The sequence below is a fragment of the Ailuropoda melanoleuca genome, chromosome 12 (assembly GCF_002007445.2).
Source record: "Ailuropoda melanoleuca isolate Jingjing chromosome 12, ASM200744v2, whole genome shotgun sequence".
Taxonomy (NCBI): Eukaryota; Metazoa; Chordata; class Mammalia; order Carnivora; family Ursidae; genus Ailuropoda; species Ailuropoda melanoleuca.
The window spans coordinates 27,951,938-27,974,986 of record NC_048229.1 but is presented as its reverse complement, the minus strand read 5'-3'; the positions used below and the strand labels follow the sequence as shown (position 1 = coordinate 27,974,986).

At 38.7% G+C, this 23,049-nt stretch overlaps 2 protein-coding genes across 6 annotated transcripts in view; both read right to left on the bottom strand.

The window, feature by feature from the left end:
* LOC105234925 (zinc finger protein 850) overlaps positions 1 to 23,049 on the bottom strand; it is a 265,552-nt gene that overhangs the window by 19,086 nt on the left and 223,417 nt on the right. Inside the window, 1 exon segment of the mRNA XM_034639071.1 lies at positions 675 to 795. Coding sequence (XP_034494962.1) covers positions 675 to 795 — 121 coding nt within the window.
* The window catches only part of LOC100482033 (putative protein ZNF720), a 181,386-nt gene that overhangs the window by 150,199 nt on the left and 8,138 nt on the right, over positions 1 to 23,049 (bottom strand). For 4 of the 5 annotated variants that reach the window (XR_004619164.1, XM_034639104.1, XM_034639105.1 and 1 more), the window contains exon 2: positions 6,545 to 6,640. Coding sequence is in view for 1 of the 5 variants with exons in the window: in XM_034639106.1 (XP_034494997.1) it covers positions 17,828 to 17,940; positions 22,685 to 22,780 (209 nt within the window). In the remaining 4 variants the exon portion in view is untranslated. Of the gene's footprint in view, positions 1 to 6,544; positions 6,641 to 16,266; positions 17,941 to 22,684; positions 22,781 to 23,049 lie in introns of those variants that run through there. The other variant, XM_034639106.1, reaches the window with a different exon arrangement.

Here is a 23,049-nt window from a genome sequence, read left to right as displayed (position 1 = left end):
GAGTTTAAACTTTGAATTTTTCTCTGTAATAAATACTCTGATTTATAATGCTAAAATGTGGTACTGACTTGACTTACTGCTTTCTACTGTGAATGTTCTTATTTAGATTCCTTTCTACTGCAAACTTTGCAAATTGTCTCCATTTTTAATATTTTTATCCTTTATGAAGACTCTCTTTTTTCTGAACTGTGTATTAAAAACCAAGTTCATTCATCAATCATTACATTTCTAGGGTTTCTATGCACTACGCTTTCTCTGATGTTGAGTAAGGGTTCAGTTCCAGGTAAAGACTTTGCCACCGTTCTTGACTTTTGTAAGGTATCCGCCAGGATATATTATCTCATGTTGACTACTTATGATTATGAATTAAATTCCCTGCCACATTCTTTACATTTGTAGGGTTTCATACAGTATGCACTCTATAATGTTCAGAAAGCATGTAGTTCTGCATAAAGACATTGCCACAATTTTCTTTTGATTTGTCAGCATTGTTCCCATTATGTATTACCTTATATATTGGTAAGTTTTGAGTGGTAGCTAAATTTTGCACATTGTTTACATTTGTAACACCTTGTCCCATTATGAAATATCTGCCGTCCTACCTACTACATTTTTTAAGTCTTCTCTTCAGTAAGAATACAATGATGTACAATAAGATTTGAGCTTTCATAAACGACTTTCCCACATTTACTACTATCATACTGGCTCTGTGAAAACTGAGCTCTCTGATGTTTAATAGGATTTGATCCTTGATTGATGTTTTTCCCAGATTCATTGCATTGGTAAGTTCTGTCTCTATTATAAACACCTCCATAATTATGAAAGTGAGAGCCTTCACGAAGACCTTCCTAAGTTCACAACACATGAAACCTGGCTCCGTATCAAGAATTATGTGATTAAGTATTCCAAAGTGATGTCTGGATAAAGACCCTCTGGTGTATATCAAAACTGGAGACTTTGCAACAAGAAGGGATTATGTGTTGGTGGAAATATAATGAACCCTCTGGAAAGCACTTCTCAAATCAATCACGTTTAGACATTTTATCTTCACATTCTGAAACATGTCAGTTAATGATTAAACCAATCTTATACTTGAAATCATTTGAATGATCACTTTCAGCATGGACTAGGTGACTGTCCAGAATTCCCAAAAACCCTTCAAAAAAAAAAAAAAAGTATGTTTAAAAAATGGATTATCTTCCCTGGGTTCGAAGACATTGTTCTGCAAATATAACTGACTAAAGGGGAGGTTTTTGCAAATGTTTTATATCCTTGATCTCTTGTGGCACTAAGAATTTCATTATGGGTAACTGTCACAATTTGGTTATATCCATCATAACGTCCTTTCTGCCGTTCACTACCCCCTTCACATTCCTAGTCATTCGTAAGTATAAATACTTATTTCTACAGATTCCACATTTTCCCGTATCACTCTACAAACTGAATCTCCTTTCCCTGTCTTTGCCAACAGGCCTTGGGTGTTATGAAAAGACACAACTAAAAGATTCAAAATAAGTTATCATACTCAGTACACTGACATGCATATATGTTAAATCCTCATGTGCAGAATTGATACCGATCATAGCACATCAGCAGAAGGGAAAATAGGACCCACCAGGACTATGTTCCTCCACGAAGACAAAAATGGAACAACTTACCTTTCAGAGTGCTCCAGAAGCGAGCTAGGAGAACACAGCATCCCCAGCAAGCATAAAGGAAGAAGAGGCACATCGAAGAGACAAGGAAAGTTTGTGACACTTGCCCCCAATAGCCGTTCACCCTCCCTGACACTCCACAGCAACACTGTGAGACAACTTTTCCCTCTCCTCAGGAGGATCAAATGAGTGACCTGTATGTTCAATGATCTGGCTTCTTGGCTGCTGCATGAGGGACTTGCTTCTGTCATGCATGACATGGGAGGCACAGGGAATGAGAGCGCCTTCCTGACACAGTGTGGTGGCTGCTGGGACCAAAGGGGAGCATTTGTTCCACCAACTGAGAGACCACGGAGCTGAGACAGAGAGAGAGAGAGGAAGCCATCATGGACATATAGTAGTAAATATAGCTTTAAACCCGGAAATTAGAAAAATTCAGACATGACAAATGCCCAGAACATGTATGACAGGTCTCAGAATTACTATTATTTGTGTTCCTCTCTGCAAAGCAAGTCCATAATCCTGGGCTGGGAGGCTGCTTTTTTAAAATTCTCAAACATCAACAAAATATAATAAGGCATACAAAGAAAGAGGAAAATGTGCTCCAAACAGAGGAACAAAATAAATCTCCAAATTTGGCCTTTAACTAATAAAGAACTATTATTAATTGCCTGACATGAATTCATATAACCATCATAGAGATGTTCATGGAGGAAAAAAAGTTAGTTAACTAATGACATCAGGGAAACTACGTTATGACCAAAATGAAAACCCAAACAGAAAGTATAACAACAATGAACCAGAAATTGGGAGCTGAAGAGTACAATCACTGAATTTAAAAATACACCAAGGGGTCAGCCATAGACTTGATTAATCGGAAAAAAGAATCAGACATCTTAAAGACACCTTATTTTAAATGCTCCACTGAGAGGAGCAGAGAAAAATGTGGAAAAGGACAGAGTCTAGGGATGCATGGGACGCCAACAAGTGGTCCCATATATACATTGAGGGGATCCCAAAAGGAGAGGAGTGTGAAAGGGGGCAGAGTTTACATGAAAAACTAAAGGCCTGCACATCCCACGTATGTGGAAAGAAGAGACTAATTCAACAAACTCAGTAAATTCAAACTAGGATAAATCTGAAGACATGAACACAGTGACACATCATAATTAACCTATGACAAATCATAGGTGAAAAGAGAATTTTGAAACAGCATGACAAAACCACCCATCTTGTACAAGAGAGTTTTTTAAGATTAGTAGCGGGATTCTCAGCAGACCTGATAGGAAACACTATATGGGAAAATATATTCACGTACTGCAAGATCAAAAAAATGCCACCAAGAATACTTTATCTGGCAAAACTGTTTTCCACGAATGTAGAAATGAAGACATTCCCAAGTAAAAACCCCTCTAAGTTTACCAGTAGACATGTCCTACAAGAAATGTTAAACAGAAGTCTATCTAGGTGAAATAAAAGGATTCTAAACAGCAACGAAAACCGCATGCCATCATAAAGCTCCCACTAAATATAAACATTTACACAATTATAGAAACCTGCAGTATTGTTACTAAGTAGCACGTGTCACTTTTATAGATTATTTTTTTTTAAGATTTTTTTATTTATTTGACAGAGATAGAGACAGCCAGTGAGAGAGGGAACACAAGCAGGGGGAGTGGGAGAGGAAGAAGCAGGCTCATAGCGAGGAGCCTGATGTGGGGCTCGATCCCGTAATGCTGGGATCACGCCCTGAGCCGAAGGCAGACGCTTAACCGCTGTGCCACCCAGGCGCCCCATGTGCCACCCAGGTGCCCCAGCACGTGTCACTTTTATTTCTGCTATAGAATTTTTTAAAAATAAAAGCATAAAAATCATAAACCTAGGTAATAAAGTACACAACATAAAAGAATTTGTGGTATCGGTAACAAAGCAGGTGCAGGGGTGGAGATGGTAAGTATACGAGTTTTGTATGCAATTGACAATAGCAGTTTAAAATGGTTTGTTGTACCTTTAAAATGTTTTAAGTAATCTTTAACGTAACTATTACGAAAATAAGTACAGAGAAGACACAAAAGTTAATGAGAATGGTATCAAAGCATATCATGGGTATAACACCACAATTAAGGATATAATGTAATACCAAAACTTGATTCAGCGGTGTAAAATGTTTAAAAATTACATTCAACTCACAAAAACTGTTGCTTTCATGCAAAGGGAATATAAATTCACCAATAGATGATGAAATTAATTCTATTATTGTAACAACTCACCTACACATGATAAAACAGTCACTGAACACTAACCAATTAAAAAAAAAATACACAAGATGAGTCATAATCAAAGTATGTATTGTGGTATTTATACAGACAAATACACACATAATTTTATTGGTAAAGGGCATAAAGCTGATTCATATTTGTGTTAAACTCACATTGTCTTGGAATCTATTGAGTTGAAAATTGTCATCCTATAATAAAATACATAGGTAACAACATTACCACAACTAAATTAATGTTTTGGAGGGTCCCATAAAAAAGGAAGCACATTATTACAAAACTGCAAAAGCAGAATAAGACAAAATTTAACCCAAAGAATTCTACAAAAAAATACATGATTTTCTGAAAGGAAACCTTCTATATAAGTCTAATTTCAAACTGTGACTATGTACCCATGAAAAACAAGTATTTGGAATTATTGGCACGCCTTCATTGACAGTAAAATTGCAAAGAATATTAACATCAACCATGAATAGCTCTAATACAAAATTTTATGAATGAGCACTTAAAAAACATTAAAAACGTATTATGTTATTAACATGTCCCTCTTCTTACACAGAATGCAAGGCAATAATCCATTCTTAAGAAACAAGCAGCCTGGGGTGCTGGGTGACTCAACAGGTTAACATCCAATTCTTGATTTCACCTCAGGTCGCAATCTCAGGGTTCTGGGATTGAGCCCCTCAGGTAGTCTCCCTCTGCCCCTCCCCCCACTAGTGCTGGCTCTCTCTCTTTCTCTCTCTGTCTCTCATAAATAAATAAATTTTTTTTAAGATTTTATTTATTTATTTGACAGAGATAGAGACAGCCAGTGAGAGAGGGAACACAAGCAGGGGGAGTAGGAGAGGAAGAAGCAGGCTCACAGCGGAGGAGCCTGATGTGGGACTCGATCCCAGGACCCCGGGATCACGCCCTGGGCCAAAGGCAGACAGACGCTGAACCGCTGTGCCACCCAGGCGCCCCCATAAATAAATAAATTTAAAAAAAGAACCAAGCACCCGAAGAAACACCTTTCATTTTGAAATAAAGAAACAACAGCAAAATTGTAAAATATGGTGGCAATCATTTTGTAAAAAATAAATATTTGGGGGGCGCCTGGGTGGCACAGCGGTTAAGCGTCTGCCTTCGGCTCAGGGCGTGATCCCGGCGTTACGGGATCGAGCCCCACATCAGGCTCCTCTGCTATGAGCCTGCTTCTTCCTCTCCCACTCCCCCTGCTTGTGTTCCCTCTCTCGCTGGCTGTCTCTATCTCTGTCAAATAAATAAATAAAATCTTTAAAAATAAAAAATAAAAAATAAAAAAAATAAATAAAAAAAAAATAAATATTTGGTATTAAATTTGCATACATTCTGAGTAAAGTAGAAGAAAAGCCTATCACAGTTAATTTTTCCTGAAGTAAAATTAAATTCATAAAACTTTTTTTTTAAATATGGGAATTTTAGGGGCGCCTGGGTGGCACAGCGGTTTAAGCGTCTGCCTTCAGCTCAGGGCGTGGTCCCGGCGTTATGGGATCGAGCCCCACATCAGGCTCTTCCTCTATGAGCCTGCTTCTTCCTCTCCCACTCCCCCTGCTTGTGTTCCCTCTCTCGCTGGCTGTCTCTATCTCTGTCAAATAAATAAATACAATCTTTAAAAAAAAAAAAAAAAAAAAAAAAATATGGGAATTTTACCGATTATCCACCTCACTTATCAGCATATGCCCATGTCATATCACAACTATTCATACAAAAAGAAAATCAGAGATGAATCTGATATATAACTAATACGAAAGTGAAAACACACGACAAAAATCACAAGAACTTCATATCATACAAAATTATAAAATGATGCAGCTATTAAGAAATAACAACTGAGGCTTTATTATAGGCTACAAGTTCTAAGTTCTAAATGTTCTAGCTCCCTTATGGCATTAATTTATAATTTATGCAGGAAATCTAGGATACAAATATATACATTACATTATTTCACCAGTGAGGAATACAACACAGAGTGGAACTTTCTAATATTGGTCAATACAAAGAAAAATGAACCTTTGAAGGGAAATAAAGGATTAGATTTTCTCATTTTAGGGAAGTGCTTTAATATCTGATGAGATTACGGGGTCTCGATTTTGCTCAATTAAAATTAAAGCCTCCGTAACATTGGAAAGCATAAACCAGAAAACATGGAATATCTATGTCCAGTGTTCCCAGGATTTCTGCACCAAACCCCAATGTGTCTACTGCTACCATGACATATTCTCACACGAGGCAAAACAGAACTTACAAAGGGTTTAGCATAGAGTTCCTCAGAAATAGGGAGATTTTCCCAGGGCCCTCATGGCAATGGAAAAGCTCTCAAGTTATAGAGCCCCTCCCACTCCCAGGGTAATTGCCTGGCCCTCACTGTGGATGCGCTGGACCACCACTGGAGTTGAAGGAAAATCTTAAGCGAATGTTAAGAGCATGATAATGTTGGATAGCAGATGTCTCTCTGTGAGAGGGAGAGAAATAACATCAGCTTCTCAAACTAATTTCCATTCAAGGAGAGCTACTTAAAACACACTAAGGTCAATCTTCCTGCTTCACATTTGGACCTCACCTCTGTCATCTGCTTCATTCAGTCTCACCTACCTGGGTGGATGGCCACTCTCTTCTTTCTCTTCATATCCCAGAGCTCCTTCTCTTGCTCCAAAAAGATGACCAGGTTTGGCTTCCAAACAACATGATCTGTTTAACAGAAAAAAGTATTGCTGGAGATTCTTTCAATCCACTATTGTGCTCAGTAGAGAAGAGGGGACGTTGTAAAACTCTAGAAAATGATTTCCCAAATGCTGTTAACCAACAGCCCCTTTAGAACACACAGTAGGGGTTTCAAATATTCACATTATGACCTCCACTTCCAAGTACTAGTGATACAATAATAATGAGTAATAACTGGAGTTTAGGACATAGGCAGTACCATTTTGTGTCACTGAATATGTAGAATTACCACCGATCTACAGACTTGATGATACTGCCCTAAGGAAGGGGAAGCTAAAGCTGAGAAGGAAATAATCTTCAAAATTTTTCTCTACAAACCCCTACTTATTTCCTTTTCTGCCTGGATCTGAATTCCATTCATACAAAGAGGAATCTTCCAAGAGACAGTCTTCAGAGGAAGGAAGAAAACCCTGAGTGTGGCTTGGGAAATCTGGAAGGAGTCATCCTCACCCAAGAATAGGAGGTGTCCGTAATTCTCCAGCATCACGTCCCTGTACAATTCCCGCTGCGTGTGGCTCAGGCATCGCCACTCCTCCTGGGAGAATTCTATGGCCACATCCCCGAACGTCAGCACTGGTGAGCATAGAGCCCAGTGCTAGGCTTGAGCCCATGACCCATGAGATCATGACCTGGGCCAAAACCACGAAGCAGACTCTTAAGTGACTAAACCACCCAGGCACCCCTCTAATTAGATTCATATTCTGATTTACTTTGGGGCAGCAACAAGAACACAGAAGTTATGATGTCCTTCAGTGTGACTCAGGCACTGATACCGATTTGCTTCACTGCAGCTGATGTTAACTTCTTTTACTTGGCTTAGTGCTCTCTGCCAGATTCCTCCTATATAACGTGAATTTATCTCTTATTCATTTATAAGGATTGGATGGATTTACTGAGAGATGTTCAGAAGCCATGACATTCAAACTAGAAACTCCTTTCTTCGGAGTTTCTCTTTGCTTGTAATTTCCATTGAAAAATGAAGACTCTCTCTTTTGTGTACTGGAGATACTGCCTTCTGGGAGTGTTGGTTCTAAGTCAGTAAGGCCCCCAACTTACAAGATTTCATTGTATTTCACACTCATGTCACAGACACATTCTTTTGTTTACTTATTTGTATTTTCCGGAAAAGAAAACATGAATCATATAGCTAACATATCGACGTGTCTCTGTGTCCAAAGCTGTGACTTTTCATGTGGGTACAGAAACTTATTTTATTTTGCACGGCACAGAGTACAAGACAGAATGCCATATGCCATCAATGCACCATTCGTCATGAATAATAAGGTGAAATCTGTGGTAGCACCAGAGAGACTGTACTACTGAAGATGGACATTAGCGAGAGCAATATATCATGGGCTCTTAAGAATCAGAAATTTTTTGTTACCGGGATGTTACATGCACAGAGAATATACCTGACCAAATGTGTTTGACAAGTTACAAATTTTCTGCATCGTATGACTGTTATTGGTGTTCTTCTGAAAAAATCAAGTCCATAAAGACTAGGAGTCATAGGTTGTTTAAATTCCCAAATCTCAAAAGATCAAAAACCATACAAAGAGAAAAACAAGGCATGTTTAAAGAGACAAAATACATCTGCAGAAACTGCCTGTAGGTAATGGACATCTATATTACCTGACACACAATTAAAATAACCATCTAAATGATGATCAAATAGCTGAGAGAGTTAATTTTTTAAAAGATTTTATTTATTTATTTGACAGAGAGAGAGAGAGGGAACACAAGCACGGGGAGGGGGAGAGGGAGAGAGAGGGAGAAACTAGCTTCCCCTGAGCAGGGAGCCCGATGCAGGGCTCAATCCCAGTACTCTGGGATCATGACCTGGGCCGAAGGCAGACACTTAATCGACTGAGCCACTCAGGCACCCCACATATCCAGAATAATCTTGAAAATGAGTACTAATACTCTGGAGACATCACACCTTCCTGATGTTAAGCATATTACAAAGCCGGAGTAATCAAAATAATGTAAGAGGCATAATGATAGATAAGGACAGTGGAACAGAACAAAGAGCTCAGATATAAACTCCCATTTCGAAGGAACTTCAACAAGACTGCCTGCTTATACCACAGAACAGAGAAAAGACAGCATCTTAAACAGTGTTGAGAAAATCAGATGTCTACATGACATCTGAATGAATGATGATGGACTCCTACTCAAGACCATATACAAATATTAACTCAAAATGGGTTGAACATTTAATTAAAAGTAAACACATAAATATAAAACTCCTAGAAAAAAAGATAAAGAAAAAGCTATGTGACATTTGATTTGACAATGATTTTGTTAGATATGACATCCATGTTGGGAGGCAACGAAATTAAAAATAAACCAGTGAGATTATAACAAACATAAAAATTTGTTTACATTAAAGGAAAGAATCAATGGAGTGAAAACAGAAACTACAGATGGGAACCAATTTTTGCAAAGCACCTGTGTGTAAAAAGGTTAATATCCAGAATTTATAAAGTACTGATACAACACAACATCAGAAACAACCTGGATGATAATTGGGTAAAGCACTGAATAGACATTAATCCCCAAAATGTAAACATATGGGCAAAATGCATATAAAAGATGCTCCAAATCACAAATGATTAGTGAAATACAAATGAGAAACATTGAGGTATCACTTCACACCCATCAGGATGACCATTATGAAACAAACCAAAATTAACATGGCTTGCTAAGGACATGCACCGTAGCAGGAAACAAAATGGTGGAACCAGTGTGAAAAGCAGCATGGAGGTTCTTCAAAAAATTAAAAACAAAATTAGTCCATGATCTACCCATCGCACTTTTGGGTTTATATCCAAAAGAATTCAGAGGAAGATCTGGAATTCATAATTGCACAACCACGTCCACTGTAGCTTGACCCAAAAAGCCAGTAATGGGTAGAATCCACCCAAATGCTAATGGTGAGGTGGATGAAGAAAATGCAGCACATTCATACGATGGGATACTTTCCAACTTTGAAAAACAAACCGATTTTGTGACATGATACAACGTGAGTAAACCTTGAAAACATCTAGTGAAATAAATGACTCACAAAAAGACAGATACTATAGGATTCCACTGAAGGGAGACGGATGCGTTGTGGTGACTGCTCAGAAAAAAAGCTGAGTGCTTATTCAAGCACTGGAGAGACTGCATGGCTGCAGACAAACATCAGGCAAAGTAACATATCATGGGCTCTAAAGAAGAAACAACAGAGTCTTTTTATAACTGGGATTAAAAAAACGCAGACATTACACATCCCCAGAATATGTCTGACAGCCCCCAGGATTATGCAGGATTATTCAGGCTAATGCACAGTTCAGTGTTATTTTTGTTCTCTAGTACAAAGCAAGTCTATAAAGCCTGGGGCCAGAGGCTGTTTTTTATTTAATCCCCAAATCTCAGCAAAAGATCGCAGGCATACAAAGAAATAGGAAAATGTGTTCTAATCAGAGGACCAAAATAAAACTCAAGACTGGCCCTAAATTAATAAAGAATATTCATTACCTGACAAAGATATCAAAATAATAATCATTAAGGTACTCATGGAGAAAGAAAACAAATAGGCAGATAAATGATATCTGGACAACTATATGCGACCGAAATAAAAATCCAAACAGACAGAAAGTATAAAAAGCTACACAGAAATTGGGAGAAGAGTTCAATAACTGAATTTAAAAATACACTATGGGATCAGAAACCAAGCATAAGAAAGAATCAGACCTCTTAAAGGCCCCTTGTTTTAAATTATCCTTGATAGGAACAAAGAAAATATGGAAAAGGACAGAGCCTAAGGGACTCATGGGACACTGACATTGGAGCAATTTACATATTAAGGAGGTCCCCATAAAAAGAAGTGAGTGAAATGGGGCAGAAAACTTACATGAAGAACTAATGGCTTATACTTCCCATTTATGGAAAGAAAGAGACAAATTCAAGTAACTCAGTGAATTCTAAGTAAGATAAATGTCAAGACATGAACACAGTGACATATCATAATTAACCTATCAAAAAGTACAGGTGAAAAGAGAATTTTGAAACAGCATGATGAAAGAGAGACTAGTACAAGAGAGCTCCTCTAAAATTATTACTGGGATTCTCAGCAGACCCGAAGAGGTACATGGCATAATATATTAAAGCACTGAACTATAAAAAAATATATATACCAAGAATACTCTATCTGGCAAAACTGTCCTCCTAATACAGAGAAAAGAAGGCTTTCCCAGGTAAAAATCCTGGAAGTTTACCAATAGATTTGCCCTCCAAGAAACGCTAAAGGGAATTCTTCTACTTGAAGAAAAAGGATTCTAAACACTAATTAAAACCACATGAAAATATAAAGCTCTCTGGTAAATGTAAATATTTACACAAATACAGAAACCTGAAGTACTGTAATGAGGTAGCACAAATCATTTTATTTCTGCTACAGAATTTCTTTAAAAATAAAAGCAGGGGAGCCTGGGTGGCTCAGTCGTTAAGCGTCTGCCTTCGGCTCAGGGCGTGACCCCAGAGTCCTGGGATTGAGCTCCACATCGGGCTCCTCCGCTGGGAGCCTGCTTCTTCCTCTCCCACTCCCCCTGCCTGTGTTCCCTCTCTTGCTGGCTGTCTTTCAAATAGATAAATAAAATCTTTAAATAAACAAATAAGAATAAAAAAATAAAAATAAAAGCATAAAAATCATAAATCTAGGTTATAGACTATACAACATAAAAGATCAATTCTGGGATATTAGTAAAATAAAGTGTATACAGGGGTGATGATTGTAAGTAGTAGAATTTTGTATGCAACTGACAACATCAGTTTTAAATGGTTTGTTATACTTTGAAGAGGTTTTAAGTAATCTCCATGGTAGCCACAAAGAAAACACCTACAGAAGAAACAAAAAGGAAATGAGACTGGTATCAAAGCATTTCATTACAAAAATCAAAGAAACATAAGGGAACACAGTAAGAAAAGAAAAATGGGATAAAATAGCTACAAGATGTACAGAAAACTATCTTAAAATGGCAATAGTAGCTCTTTTAGTAATTACTCTGATAGTAAATGGATTAAACTTCTCTAAAGAGAGGATGCCTGGGTGGCTCAGTCGGTTAAGCATCTGCCTTTGGCTCAGGTCATAATCCCAGGGTTCTGGGATCAAGCTCCGCATTGGTCTCCCTGCTCCACTGGACAGAGGGGGTAAACGAACCATGAGAGACTATGGACTCTGGGAAACAAGGGCTTCAGAGGGAGTGGGGGAATGGGATAGACCAGTGATGGGTATTAAGGAGGGCACGTATTGCATGGTGCACTGGGTGTTATACGCAAACAATGAATCGTGGAACACTACATCAAAAACTAGGGATGGACTGTATGGTGACTAACATAATAAAAAAAAATTATTAAAAAAAAAAGAAAATATCCTGAGAAAAATAAAATAAGACACAAGGGGCACCTGGGTGGATCAACTGGGTAAGTGTCCGACTCTACATTTCAGCTCAGGTCATGATCTCAGGGTCGTGGGATCCAGCCCTGGTTCCTTGCTCAGCAGGCAGTCTGCTGGAGATTCTCTCTCTCCCTCTGCCCCTTCCTCCCATCTCTCTCTAAGATAAATAAATAAATCCTAAAAAAGAAACACAATATACCCAATGTAAAGAATTCAGAAAAAGTCAGTCTAAGGACACAATCTGTGGAATAAAAAGGTGACCTGCGCAGTGGAAGGGCATTTTTCAAATCATCTAGTGGGTAAGGAGTTAATATGCAGAATGTAGAAAGAAGTCTTGCAAAAACATGGGAAAAGAGTATAATTAAAACATGGACAATCAATTCAATAGACATAATCCAAGATGATTAGAAACAGACAAGCAGATGAAAGATACTCAAAATCACTAATCATTAGAGAAATACAATATCAAACAAAATCAACGAGCACTGGTTAGGCAACAAGCCTTGGAACGCTTCTGCACTGCTGGAAGGAATACAAATGGTGGGACCACTGTGGAAAACAGAATGTAATTTTTTTTTCAAAAATAGTATTATCATGTAACACAACCATCCTGTTTCTAAATATACATGAAGAAGAAATCAAAGGACGATCAACAGCTATTTCCAAAACCAGGTTCACGGCAGCACTATTCACAAAAGCCACTAATAGGGAGAAGCAACAGAAATGTCCTTACAGGGACAAATGAATGAAAGAAATGTAGAAGAAGATATTTCACATTATACAACAGCGGTAAAACTTGAGGGCATTATGGTAAGTGAAATAAGTGAGCCAAAACCCCCAGATATTCTAGGATTCCATTTATGTGAGTAATCTAATGTAGTAAACCTCTTATGGGGGGAAAAAAGGTAACAGCCAGGGGCCTGGGTAGAGGGACATGAGGAAGTGGTTGTATAACAGGTATTAACTTTGAATTTTGAAGATGAAGACATTCCAGAGATCAGTTTTACAAATGTAAATATTGTTAAAAATGGTTAAAATGTTAACTTTTGTGCTCTCTATGACCACAATTAAGAATAAAATGTAATAGCTATACTTGATACAGAGGTATAATATTTTTTCAAATAACCCTCAACTCATTTGTCCTAAAATGAGACCAGTGTAGAGAGGGAGGGCATAGGACAAAATCTGGATGAAAGAGAAAACCACTGAAGGGTTGTGAATGGGGAATCTTTGGAAAAAAAATTTATGCATGATCTGGCCTAAGATTGGTATGAAAGTTTTAAAAGTACATCAGTATAAGGATGGACATTGGGCTTTTCACCTTGTTAGAAAGACACAGTTTTCTTGGATTGTTGGTCATCTCTTCATAAGAAATTGTAAACAAAGTCTTTTTCCTTCTTTATCTGTCCAAAAAACCAAAGTTTCCATGTTTTCTATTTACTGGGTCTTTGTTTACTTAAGAAAGTTAAAACTTGGGGCGCCTGGGTGGCACAGCGGTTAAGCGTCTGCCTTCGGCTCAGGGCGTGATCCCGGTGTTGTGGGATTGAGCCCCACATCAGGCTCTTCCTCTATGAGCCTGCTTCTTCCTCTCCCACTCCCCCTGCTTGTGTTCCCTCTCTCGCTGGCTGTCTCTATCTCTGTCGAATAAAGAAATTTAAAAAAATCTAAAAAAAAAAAAAAAAAAGAAAGAAAGTTAAAACTTCCCAGTATTATAGGAGCTAAGTTTGCTAACTATATAACCTATAGAACCACTGATTGCCACCCTGGTTAAATAAATAATTACATTTAAAGGTTTTTTTTCCCCTAAAGATTTTATTTGAGAGAGCGCGCATGCATGGGGCGGGGAGAGACAGAGCAGGGGGAGAGGGGGAGAGGCAGAGGGAGGAGCAGACTCCCTGAGGAGCAGGGAGCCTGACAGGAGTGGATCCCAGTCTAAAATTCCTTATAGAAGTTCCAGCAGGGGTACCTGGCCGGCTCAGCAGGTGAAGCATGCAGCTCTTGACCTCAGGGCTGTGAGTTCAAGCCCCATGTTGGGTGTAGAGTTTACTTAAAAATAAAATCTTAGGGGAAAAAAATAAAGTTCCAGCAAAGCAGACTTAAAAGAACCTATATGGCCAAGCACTATTCCTGCTGTGGTTACGTAAATAATTAGATCAAATCTGTTAAACTTGAAATTCTATTACAAATGAACTAGTGTTCATTTCAGTATCTTTGATGGAAATGAGGGTGATTTTAGAGAGAAAAATTATGTTTTAATAACACATGTTTGTGGATGTCAGATTCTAGTTCTGATTATCCCTGTTTGCCTATAAAATAGGGCTGGATCCTGAATTCTACTGGCTTCCTCAAAAATCTGGCTATGATGCTACAAACTGAGGTTTCTAATTTTCTCTCTTGACTTGGAATGCCTGAGAAGTAAACTGCCCTTTTTCCTGAAGCTGGACAACTGAGGTGAACTGCAGAGAAATTGCCACAACAACCATGTTTACACAATCTTCATGCCTATTGCCATACGGGCCACTCAGAAAAACCCCCAGAGATGTCTGAAGAACACGCCAGAAGAATCTATCACAGCTGCCTGCTCCCACTCCGTCAGAGGATGCCTCAAGCCTGACATCTGAAAATCCTCTTACCAGCAGCACTCAGGACTCAGAGATTGGGTTTATAATTTGCTCCAACCTTAACCTGTGTTTTTCTTTTGTTTCCACAGAAACGCCTCTTAATAATTACCTGATTGCTTACACAATATAGGTATACCTTTAAGCATCCACCTGCACGGGGCACCTACGTGGCTCAGTTGGTTGGGTGGGCATCTGCCTTCCACTCAGGTTGTGATCCCAGGGTCCTGGGAAGGGGCCCCACATGAGGCTCCCTTGCTCAGCTGGGAGCCTGCTTCTTCCTCTCCCTCTGTCCCTCCCCACTGCTCATTCATTCCCTCTTTCTCTCTCAAATAAATAAATAAAATCTTAAAAAAAAAAAAATCAACCTGCATGACCACTTCCTGAAATTAGATAACTACTCAACTGAACTAACCTATTCTGAAGACTAAGACTGGTTCCTAAGATAGTAACCAAACTTCTAACCTAAGGCTCAGAGCAGAACAGTTAAACTACAGCTAGAAGGAAATCATGTTGATGTATGATGTTTTTCCAAGAAAAATTTTGTCAAGAGGAGATTTTGCAATTGCCACTAACTCCCTCCCAACCTATAATGCACAATCCACTAAAAGACAAGTTCTAGATTTTATATACCAGTATATTCATGATAGTCCTACACTGAAATCCATCCACATGGCCATTAACAGTAAAATGATGCCATCAGTTGTCTGATATTCACACAATGGAACTGGATCCATCCATTCTGATGAATGATGCACAGTAACATGCGGTATTCACAAACAACATATGGCAAGAAAAAAAAGCCAAATACAGAAGAGTTCCCATTGCCTGACTGCATTTATATAAAGTACAAAAATGAAGACAGCAATCTACTGCCTTGCTTGTTAAAAGAGTGCTGAGCTTTGGGGAAAGTTCCTGAGGAGCTAAAGAAACATATTACAAGACCAACAATATTCTCTTCATCTCAGTGGTTTTTGGAGAAGTTATCAGGTTGCAAAATTCCATTCATCTGTTTACTTATGATTTGTACAAGTGCCTTTATTTAAAAAAATACTCATCATTACAAAAAACAACTGGAAGTAAGTAGACTAGTTTCACAATATACTTACATAGACAATATGGAAATTTAAAGGTAGGAAGTAACTTCATACTGTGACTAGTTTTTAAAAGCATGCTCTAATTTTTTAGCTTAAATCATATAAGATGCTGAGAACAGAACGTTCCAAGTAACAGAAAAAAATGTAGAATTATTTTCTTAAAATGCACACAGGAAAAGTCAAGAAAAAAGTAGTAGACTGGGTGTAGGAAAAGCATAAGAAACTGATAAATCCTAACCCCACTATATCCATTAGAACATATAAACAGGGACGCCTGGGTGGCACAGCGGTTAAGCGTCTGCCTTCAGCTCAGGGCGTGATCCCGGCGTTATGGGATCGAGTCCCACATCGGGCTCCCTCTGCTGTGAGCCTGCTTCTTCCTCTCCCACTCCCCCTGCTTGTGTTCCCTCTCTCGCTGGCTGTCTCTATCTCTGTCGAATAAATAAATAAAATCTTTAAAAAAAAAAAAAAAGAATATATAAACAAACAAACAAACAAATAAACCAAATGTTCCTGGTACCATCAAACTTTGCTTGAATATATTCCACTGGAATATTCCTAGAGCTAGAACTAAAATGGAGATTAAAGTGAAGAAAAACAAACATGCAGTGATAACCAATCAAACAACCAAAATGGCAGTATGCATATCATACAGAATCATCTTTAACACCAAAGGAGGCTGTCACTGTTATTAATAGTGTTATTTTTCAATATCTACATGTATATTACTTGTTGGAAAAGAAGTCTACATAATGCAAAACAAACATAATCTAGGCGTATATTTATATACAGATATAAACGCATACACATATAGGTATATAGAAAACACTGATTTTTAGCTCATGAGACATAAAAGCATTGATCACAGAGGGATGACATCATCCAAGATGGTGAAATGGGTAGTTCCCACTTCAGTCTTTCTCACAGAACGCTCAACTAGCAACTATCCACACAAGACACCATGGGCACATCTCAGTACTCAGGAGTGAGCTGAAGGACCACCTCGACCACAGAGACCAAGACTTCTATCTCTTGGGACGCCTGGGTGGTTCAGTCAGTTAAGCGTCTGCCTTCAGCTCTGGTCATGATCTCAAGGTCCTGGGATTGAGTCCCGCATCAGGCTCCCTGCTCAGCAGGGAGTCTGCTTCTCCCTCTGCCTGTCCCTCCCCCTGCTGCGCTCTCTGACAAATAAAATCTTTAAAGAAAAAAAAAAGACTTCTATCTCTTGCTATTATGAAGACACATCCAGATTTTGATGAACTGCCAGCGTTTTCTCCTTAAACAGCAATGGGTAAAACTACTGAAAATTGAGAACGTTCCTCTGTTTTATTTTAATGCAAAGAATGATGCCCTGAACACATACTCCATAGTGACTTATATCAGTGTTATAGGCCAACCACAAACAGCATCTCCATTGAGATTTTCTTCACACACTGCACATTACAGTGTCCTTAACTTTCCACGAAAAAGTAGGTATGAATGGATTCCCTACTGTACAGGCGCCCCTCATGTCTGTGAGACAGCAACAAATGATTCTACATGCACACTAGCAATAAAGACACAAAATAACTTAAGAGTAAACGTAATGGTATTTGCCATTCAAAAATACTCAAATATGGTCAAAAGAAAAAAACACACACTGTCTTAAGTGGGGCTCTCCTCGAGCTGTTTCATATCCTCAGTCTCTTCTGGCACTAAAATTTCATTATGGTTAATTGTTCCAGTTTGGTTATATCCATCGTAAAATCCTTCCTGCCCTTTTCTACCCTCCTCCCTCCCCCCTCACATTCCCAGTCATTCATTAAGTATAAATACTCAGGGCCACAGCTTTCCTATCTTTTCATATCACTCTATGGAAAGAATATTCTTTGTTTTTGCCAGTAAGCCTAGGGTGTCAGAAGACATAACTGAAAGATACCAAATAATTATCCCACTTACTACACTTACCTGAATATACATTAAAATGCTAATGTACAAAATTAACACCCATCATAGGACATCAGCAGAATGGAGGAATAGGAAGCTGCAACCAGGGCCTTGCTCCTCCATGGAGACAAAAATGGACCAAACGACCTCTTTCAATGCTCCAGAAGCCATCAGGAGAACAAAGCACTACAGACACAAAACAAAGGAGAGCCACACTGGAGAGACAAGGAAAGTTTGTTACACTTGCCTTCATTGTTGCTCACGCTGCCTAGCATTCCATAATGAGACTGTGAGAAAACCCTCATCTCTCCTCAGGAGAGAAAGACACAAGTGACCTCTGTGTTTAACCATCTGGTTTTCTGCAGCTGCCTGACAGACCTCTTCCTCTCGTGCATGACATGGAGGGCTGAGGGGACGGAAGCACCCTCTGGATGCACTGTGGTGGCCACTCACAGAAAACCTGAGTGCTAGTTCAAGTGGCAGAGAAACTGCAGAGCTGAAGGCAAACATCAAGGACAGGAAGGTATCATGGGCTCCAAAGAAGGAAAAAAAAACCACGTTTATAACTGGAAAAACTCAGACATTACACATCCCAAGAACATGTTTGAGAAGCCCCAGAATTACTAGCACAGCTGTTATTTGTGTTCTCCTGTACAAAGTACAGAAAGCCTGGGACCAGAGGCTGTTTCTTTTGTTTGTTTTAATTCCCAAATCTCAACAAAAGATCACAAGGCTACAAAAATACAGAAAAGTACGCCCCAATCAAAGGAACAAAATAAAGACCCCAGGCTGGACCTAAATAAAAACAGAACTATTAATTGCCTCCAAAGAATTCAAGTAACTATCATAAAGACGCTCAGGCAGGAAGAAAAGAGATAGGAAAGTAAATGATATCAGGAAAACTATGCATGATCAAAATAAAAACCCAAAGAGGTAGAAAGTATAAAAGACAACCATACAGAAATTGGGAGCTAAATATTACAATTACTGAATTTAAAAATAAACTGAAGAATCAGCAACAGACTTGATCAAGCAGAAGAAAGAATAAGACATCTTTTCTTTTTTTTTTAAGATTTTATTTATTTATTTGAGAGAAAGAGAGAGAGAGGGAGAGCACACACAAGCAGGCAGAGTGGCAGGCAGAGGGAGAAACAGGTTCCCCACAAAGTAGGGATCCTGATGCGGGGCTTGATCCCAGAACCCTGGGATCATGACCTGAGTTGAAGGCAGACACTTAAAAGTACTGGGCCACCCAGGCGCCCCAGAAAGAATCAGACATCTTAAAGACGCCTTGTTTTATATTACCTATGAAGAAGATCTAATGTGGAACAGGACAAAATCTAAGGGACAACAACAAGTGGTTCCATATGTACATTAAGGGGACCCCAAAAGGAGAGGAGAGCGAAAGGGGGCAGAGAGCTTACATGAAGAACTAAAGGCTGGTACATCCCACCTTTCTGGAAAAAAAGAGTAAAATTCAACGAGCTCAGTAAATTCAAAGTAGGATAAATGTCAAGACGTGAACACAGTGATGTTTTATAATTAATCTGGCAAAAATTGCAGGTGAAAAGAGAATTTTGAAACGCTGTGAGAAAAGCAACTCACCCTGAGCAATAGAGCTTCTATGTGATTACTAGTTGGATTCTCAGCAGACCTTATAAAAGGAAGTGCACTGAACAATATATTCAGGGGCCGAAAGATCAAAAAATATCAACCAAGAATACTGTATCTGGCCAAACTGTAAAACTTTTTCAAAACTGGAGCAACAAAGACTTTTCCAAGTAAAAACCCTTAGAGATTTACCAGTATACGTGCCCTACAAGACACATTAAAAGGAGTCCAACCAGTTGCAATAAAAGGATTCTAAACAGTAACTAAAATCACATGAAAATATAAAGCTCTCTGCTAAATATAAATATTTACACAATTACAGAAACCTACAATGTTGCAATGAGGGAGCACAAGTCTAATTTCTATACAACATAAAAGGTAGAATTTGTGGTATCAGTAATGAAGTGGGTGCAGGATTGGAGATGGTAAGGGTTGTAGAGTTTTCTATGCAATGGACAGTTATCAGTTTATTCTTATTTTTTTTTAAGATTTTATTATTTATTTGTCAGAGAGAGACAGAGAACACAGCAGGGATAGCGCAAGGCAAAGGAAGAAGCAGGCTCCCAGCTAAGCAGGGAGCCCTATGCCCAGGATCCTGGGACCATGACCTGAGCCGAAAGCAGATGCCTAACTGACTTGAGCCATCCAGGCATCCCTGTTTTATGTAACCTCTATGGTAACCACAAAGAAAATATGCCAGGGGGTAGAAAAAAGAAAAGAAAACACCTACAGAAGACACACGAAGTTAACCAGAATGGTATCAAAGCCTGTCGTGGGTATATACCACCATTAAGGACAAAACGTAATACCTAAAGTTCATACAGAGGTATAAAATGTTTAATTAAAAGTTCCCTTCAGGGGCACCTGGGTGGCTCAGTTGGTTAAGTGTCTGCCTTCAGCTCACATCATGATTCCAGGGTCCTGGGATGGAGCCCTGCATCAGGCTCCCTGCTCCGTGGGGAGTCTGCTTCTCCCTCTCCCTCCTCTCCTCCCCCTGCTTGTACTCTCTCGCTCACTCTCTCTAATAAATTAATAAAACCTTTTTTAAAAAAGTCCCCTTCAATTCAAAAAAGTGCTTCTCTCATGCAAAGAGAATATAAATTCATCAGTAAATAGTTGATGAAATTAATTCTATTACTATGACAACTCACCTAGACACGATAAAATCTTCACTGACCACTAACTATGGAAAGAAATAAGGGAGTCACAAGCGAAGTATGTATGGGTAATATTTAGAAAGAAAAATACATACATAATTTTATTGGCAATGGACATACAGCTGATCCGTATTTGAGTTAAACCCACACTGTCTTAAAATATACTGAGATTAAAATTGTCATCCTGAAAACCTAACACATAGGTAAAAAGCAAAACACACAACTAATGTGTGGAAAGTCCCATACAAAAGAAAATACATTATTATGGAATTGCAAAACCAGAATAAGACAAAATTTAACCCAAAAAGGTTACATAAAAATGTTACATAAAAATACATGTATTGGGGCACATGAGTGGCTTTAGTCCGATAAGTATCTGACTCTCGATTTCAGCTTGAGTCATGATCTTGGGCTCCTGGGATGGAGCCCCACGTTGGGCTCTGCACTCCGCAGGGAGTCAGCTTGAGATTCTCACTCTCCCTCCCTCTGTCCCTCCCCTCTGCTATCTCTTTCTCTCAAAAAAAAAGACAAAAAAACAAAACCAAAAACATGTATTATTAAAAAAAAGAATTCTTCTATTTTACTATAATTTTAAACAGTGACTGTGCAAGTATGAAAAGCAAGCATTTTGAATCATTGCCATTTCTTATACAGCAGTAAAACTGTGAAGGAAATTCATTATGATCAATCATAAAAAACTCTAATGGAAAATTTTACAAACATGCACTTAAAAAACATTAAAGAAATGTATTGTTATTAATATGTTCCTCCTACTCTTACAAAGCATGTAAAGCTGTGATCCAATCTTTAGAACCAAGCAAACAAACAAAAGCCCTTCACTTCTAAAGAAACAACAGAGAAATTATAAAATATGTTCACAATTCCTTTATATAAGATAAATATTTGGGATTAAATTCAGATACATTCTCAGGAAAGTAGAAGAAAAACCTGAGGATTAATTTTTCCTGAAATAAATTACATGTATGAATGAAACTTTTTTTTAAATATGGGAGTTTTAGTAATTATGTAACTCATTTCTTATAAAGCACATGCCTATGTCATATCAGAATTTCTCAACTCAAAACCAAATGAATCTCATATAAAAATAATCAGAAAGTGGGGGCGCCTGGGTGGCACAGCGGTTAAGCGTCTGCCTTCGGCTCAGGGCGTGATCCCGGCGTTATGGGATCGAGCCCCACGTCAGGCTCTTCCGCTATCAGCCTGCTTCTTCCTCTCCCACTCCCCCTGCTTGTGTTCCCTCTCTCACTGGCTGTCTCTATCTCTGTCGAATAAATAAATAAAATCTTTAAAAAAATAATAATAATCAGAAAGTGAAAACATAGGACAGCCACAGGAAACTCATATTAACCTAGACAAAACTATAAAATGATGAAACTATTAAGAAATAAGGTTAACAACTGGGACTTCATCATATGCTATGAGTTCTAAGTACTAAATGTTCTAGCTCCTCTATGGCATTACCGTATGCAGGAACTCTGGGATACAAACAGAAACATTAAATTGAGGAACTGGATCGCAGTGAGTTGCAATTTCTATCTTAGTCCAGACAAGAGAAAGGAAATTGTGAAGGGAAATGAAGCATTAGATTTTTCTCATTTTCGGGAGGTGCTTTATTATTTGAAGAAATTACTGTCTCAATTTTGTACAATTATGTTTAAAGCTTCCATAAAATTGGAAATCATAAGCAGGAAACAGGTGAAATCTGTCTCCACTGTTCCTGGGATTTCTGCACCAAAACCCAACATGCCCACCACTCCCTTGACACACCTCTGACATGAGGCAAAACAGAACTTAGAAACGGCCTAACAGAGTTCCTCAGAAATAGGCACAGATTTCCCCAGGCCTCCAAAAGCAATGGAAAAGCACTCAGATCGTGGAGGCCTTCACCATCCAAGCGGAGAGTGCTGTCTATGCCGTGAATGTGATGGAAGATCACTAGAGCTGAAGGAGAATCCTCACAGGATGCAGGAGCATGATGAGTGCTGGACAGAGGATGTCCCTCTGACAGCAAGAGAAATACACCTAGGCTTCTCAAATTTATTTCTATTCAAAGAGAGCTACCCAAACCACAATGTAAGGTCTACCTTCCTCCCTGACCTTTGGGCCCCAACCTGTCAGCTGCTTCATTCATTCCCACCTACCTGGGTGGATGGCTACTGTCTCCTTTCCCTTCACATCCCAGAGCTCCCTCTTTTGCTCCAAAAAGATGACCAGGTCTGGCTTTGACACAACAAGACCTGTTTATTAGAAAAAAGGAATGAGTATTGCTGGAGATTCTAACTTTCAATGCAGTATTATGCTCATCAGAGAAGAGAAGACATTGTAGAAGTCTAGAAAATGACTTCCCAAAAGCTGTTGTCCAACAGCCCATTGAGAACATGAAGGAGAAATTTCCAATGTTTAGATCTTGGATTCCACTTCCAAGTACTACACACAATAATAAGGAGTGGAAACTGGAGTTTAAGATGTGGGCAGTACCATTTTATGCCCCTCAATATTTAGAATT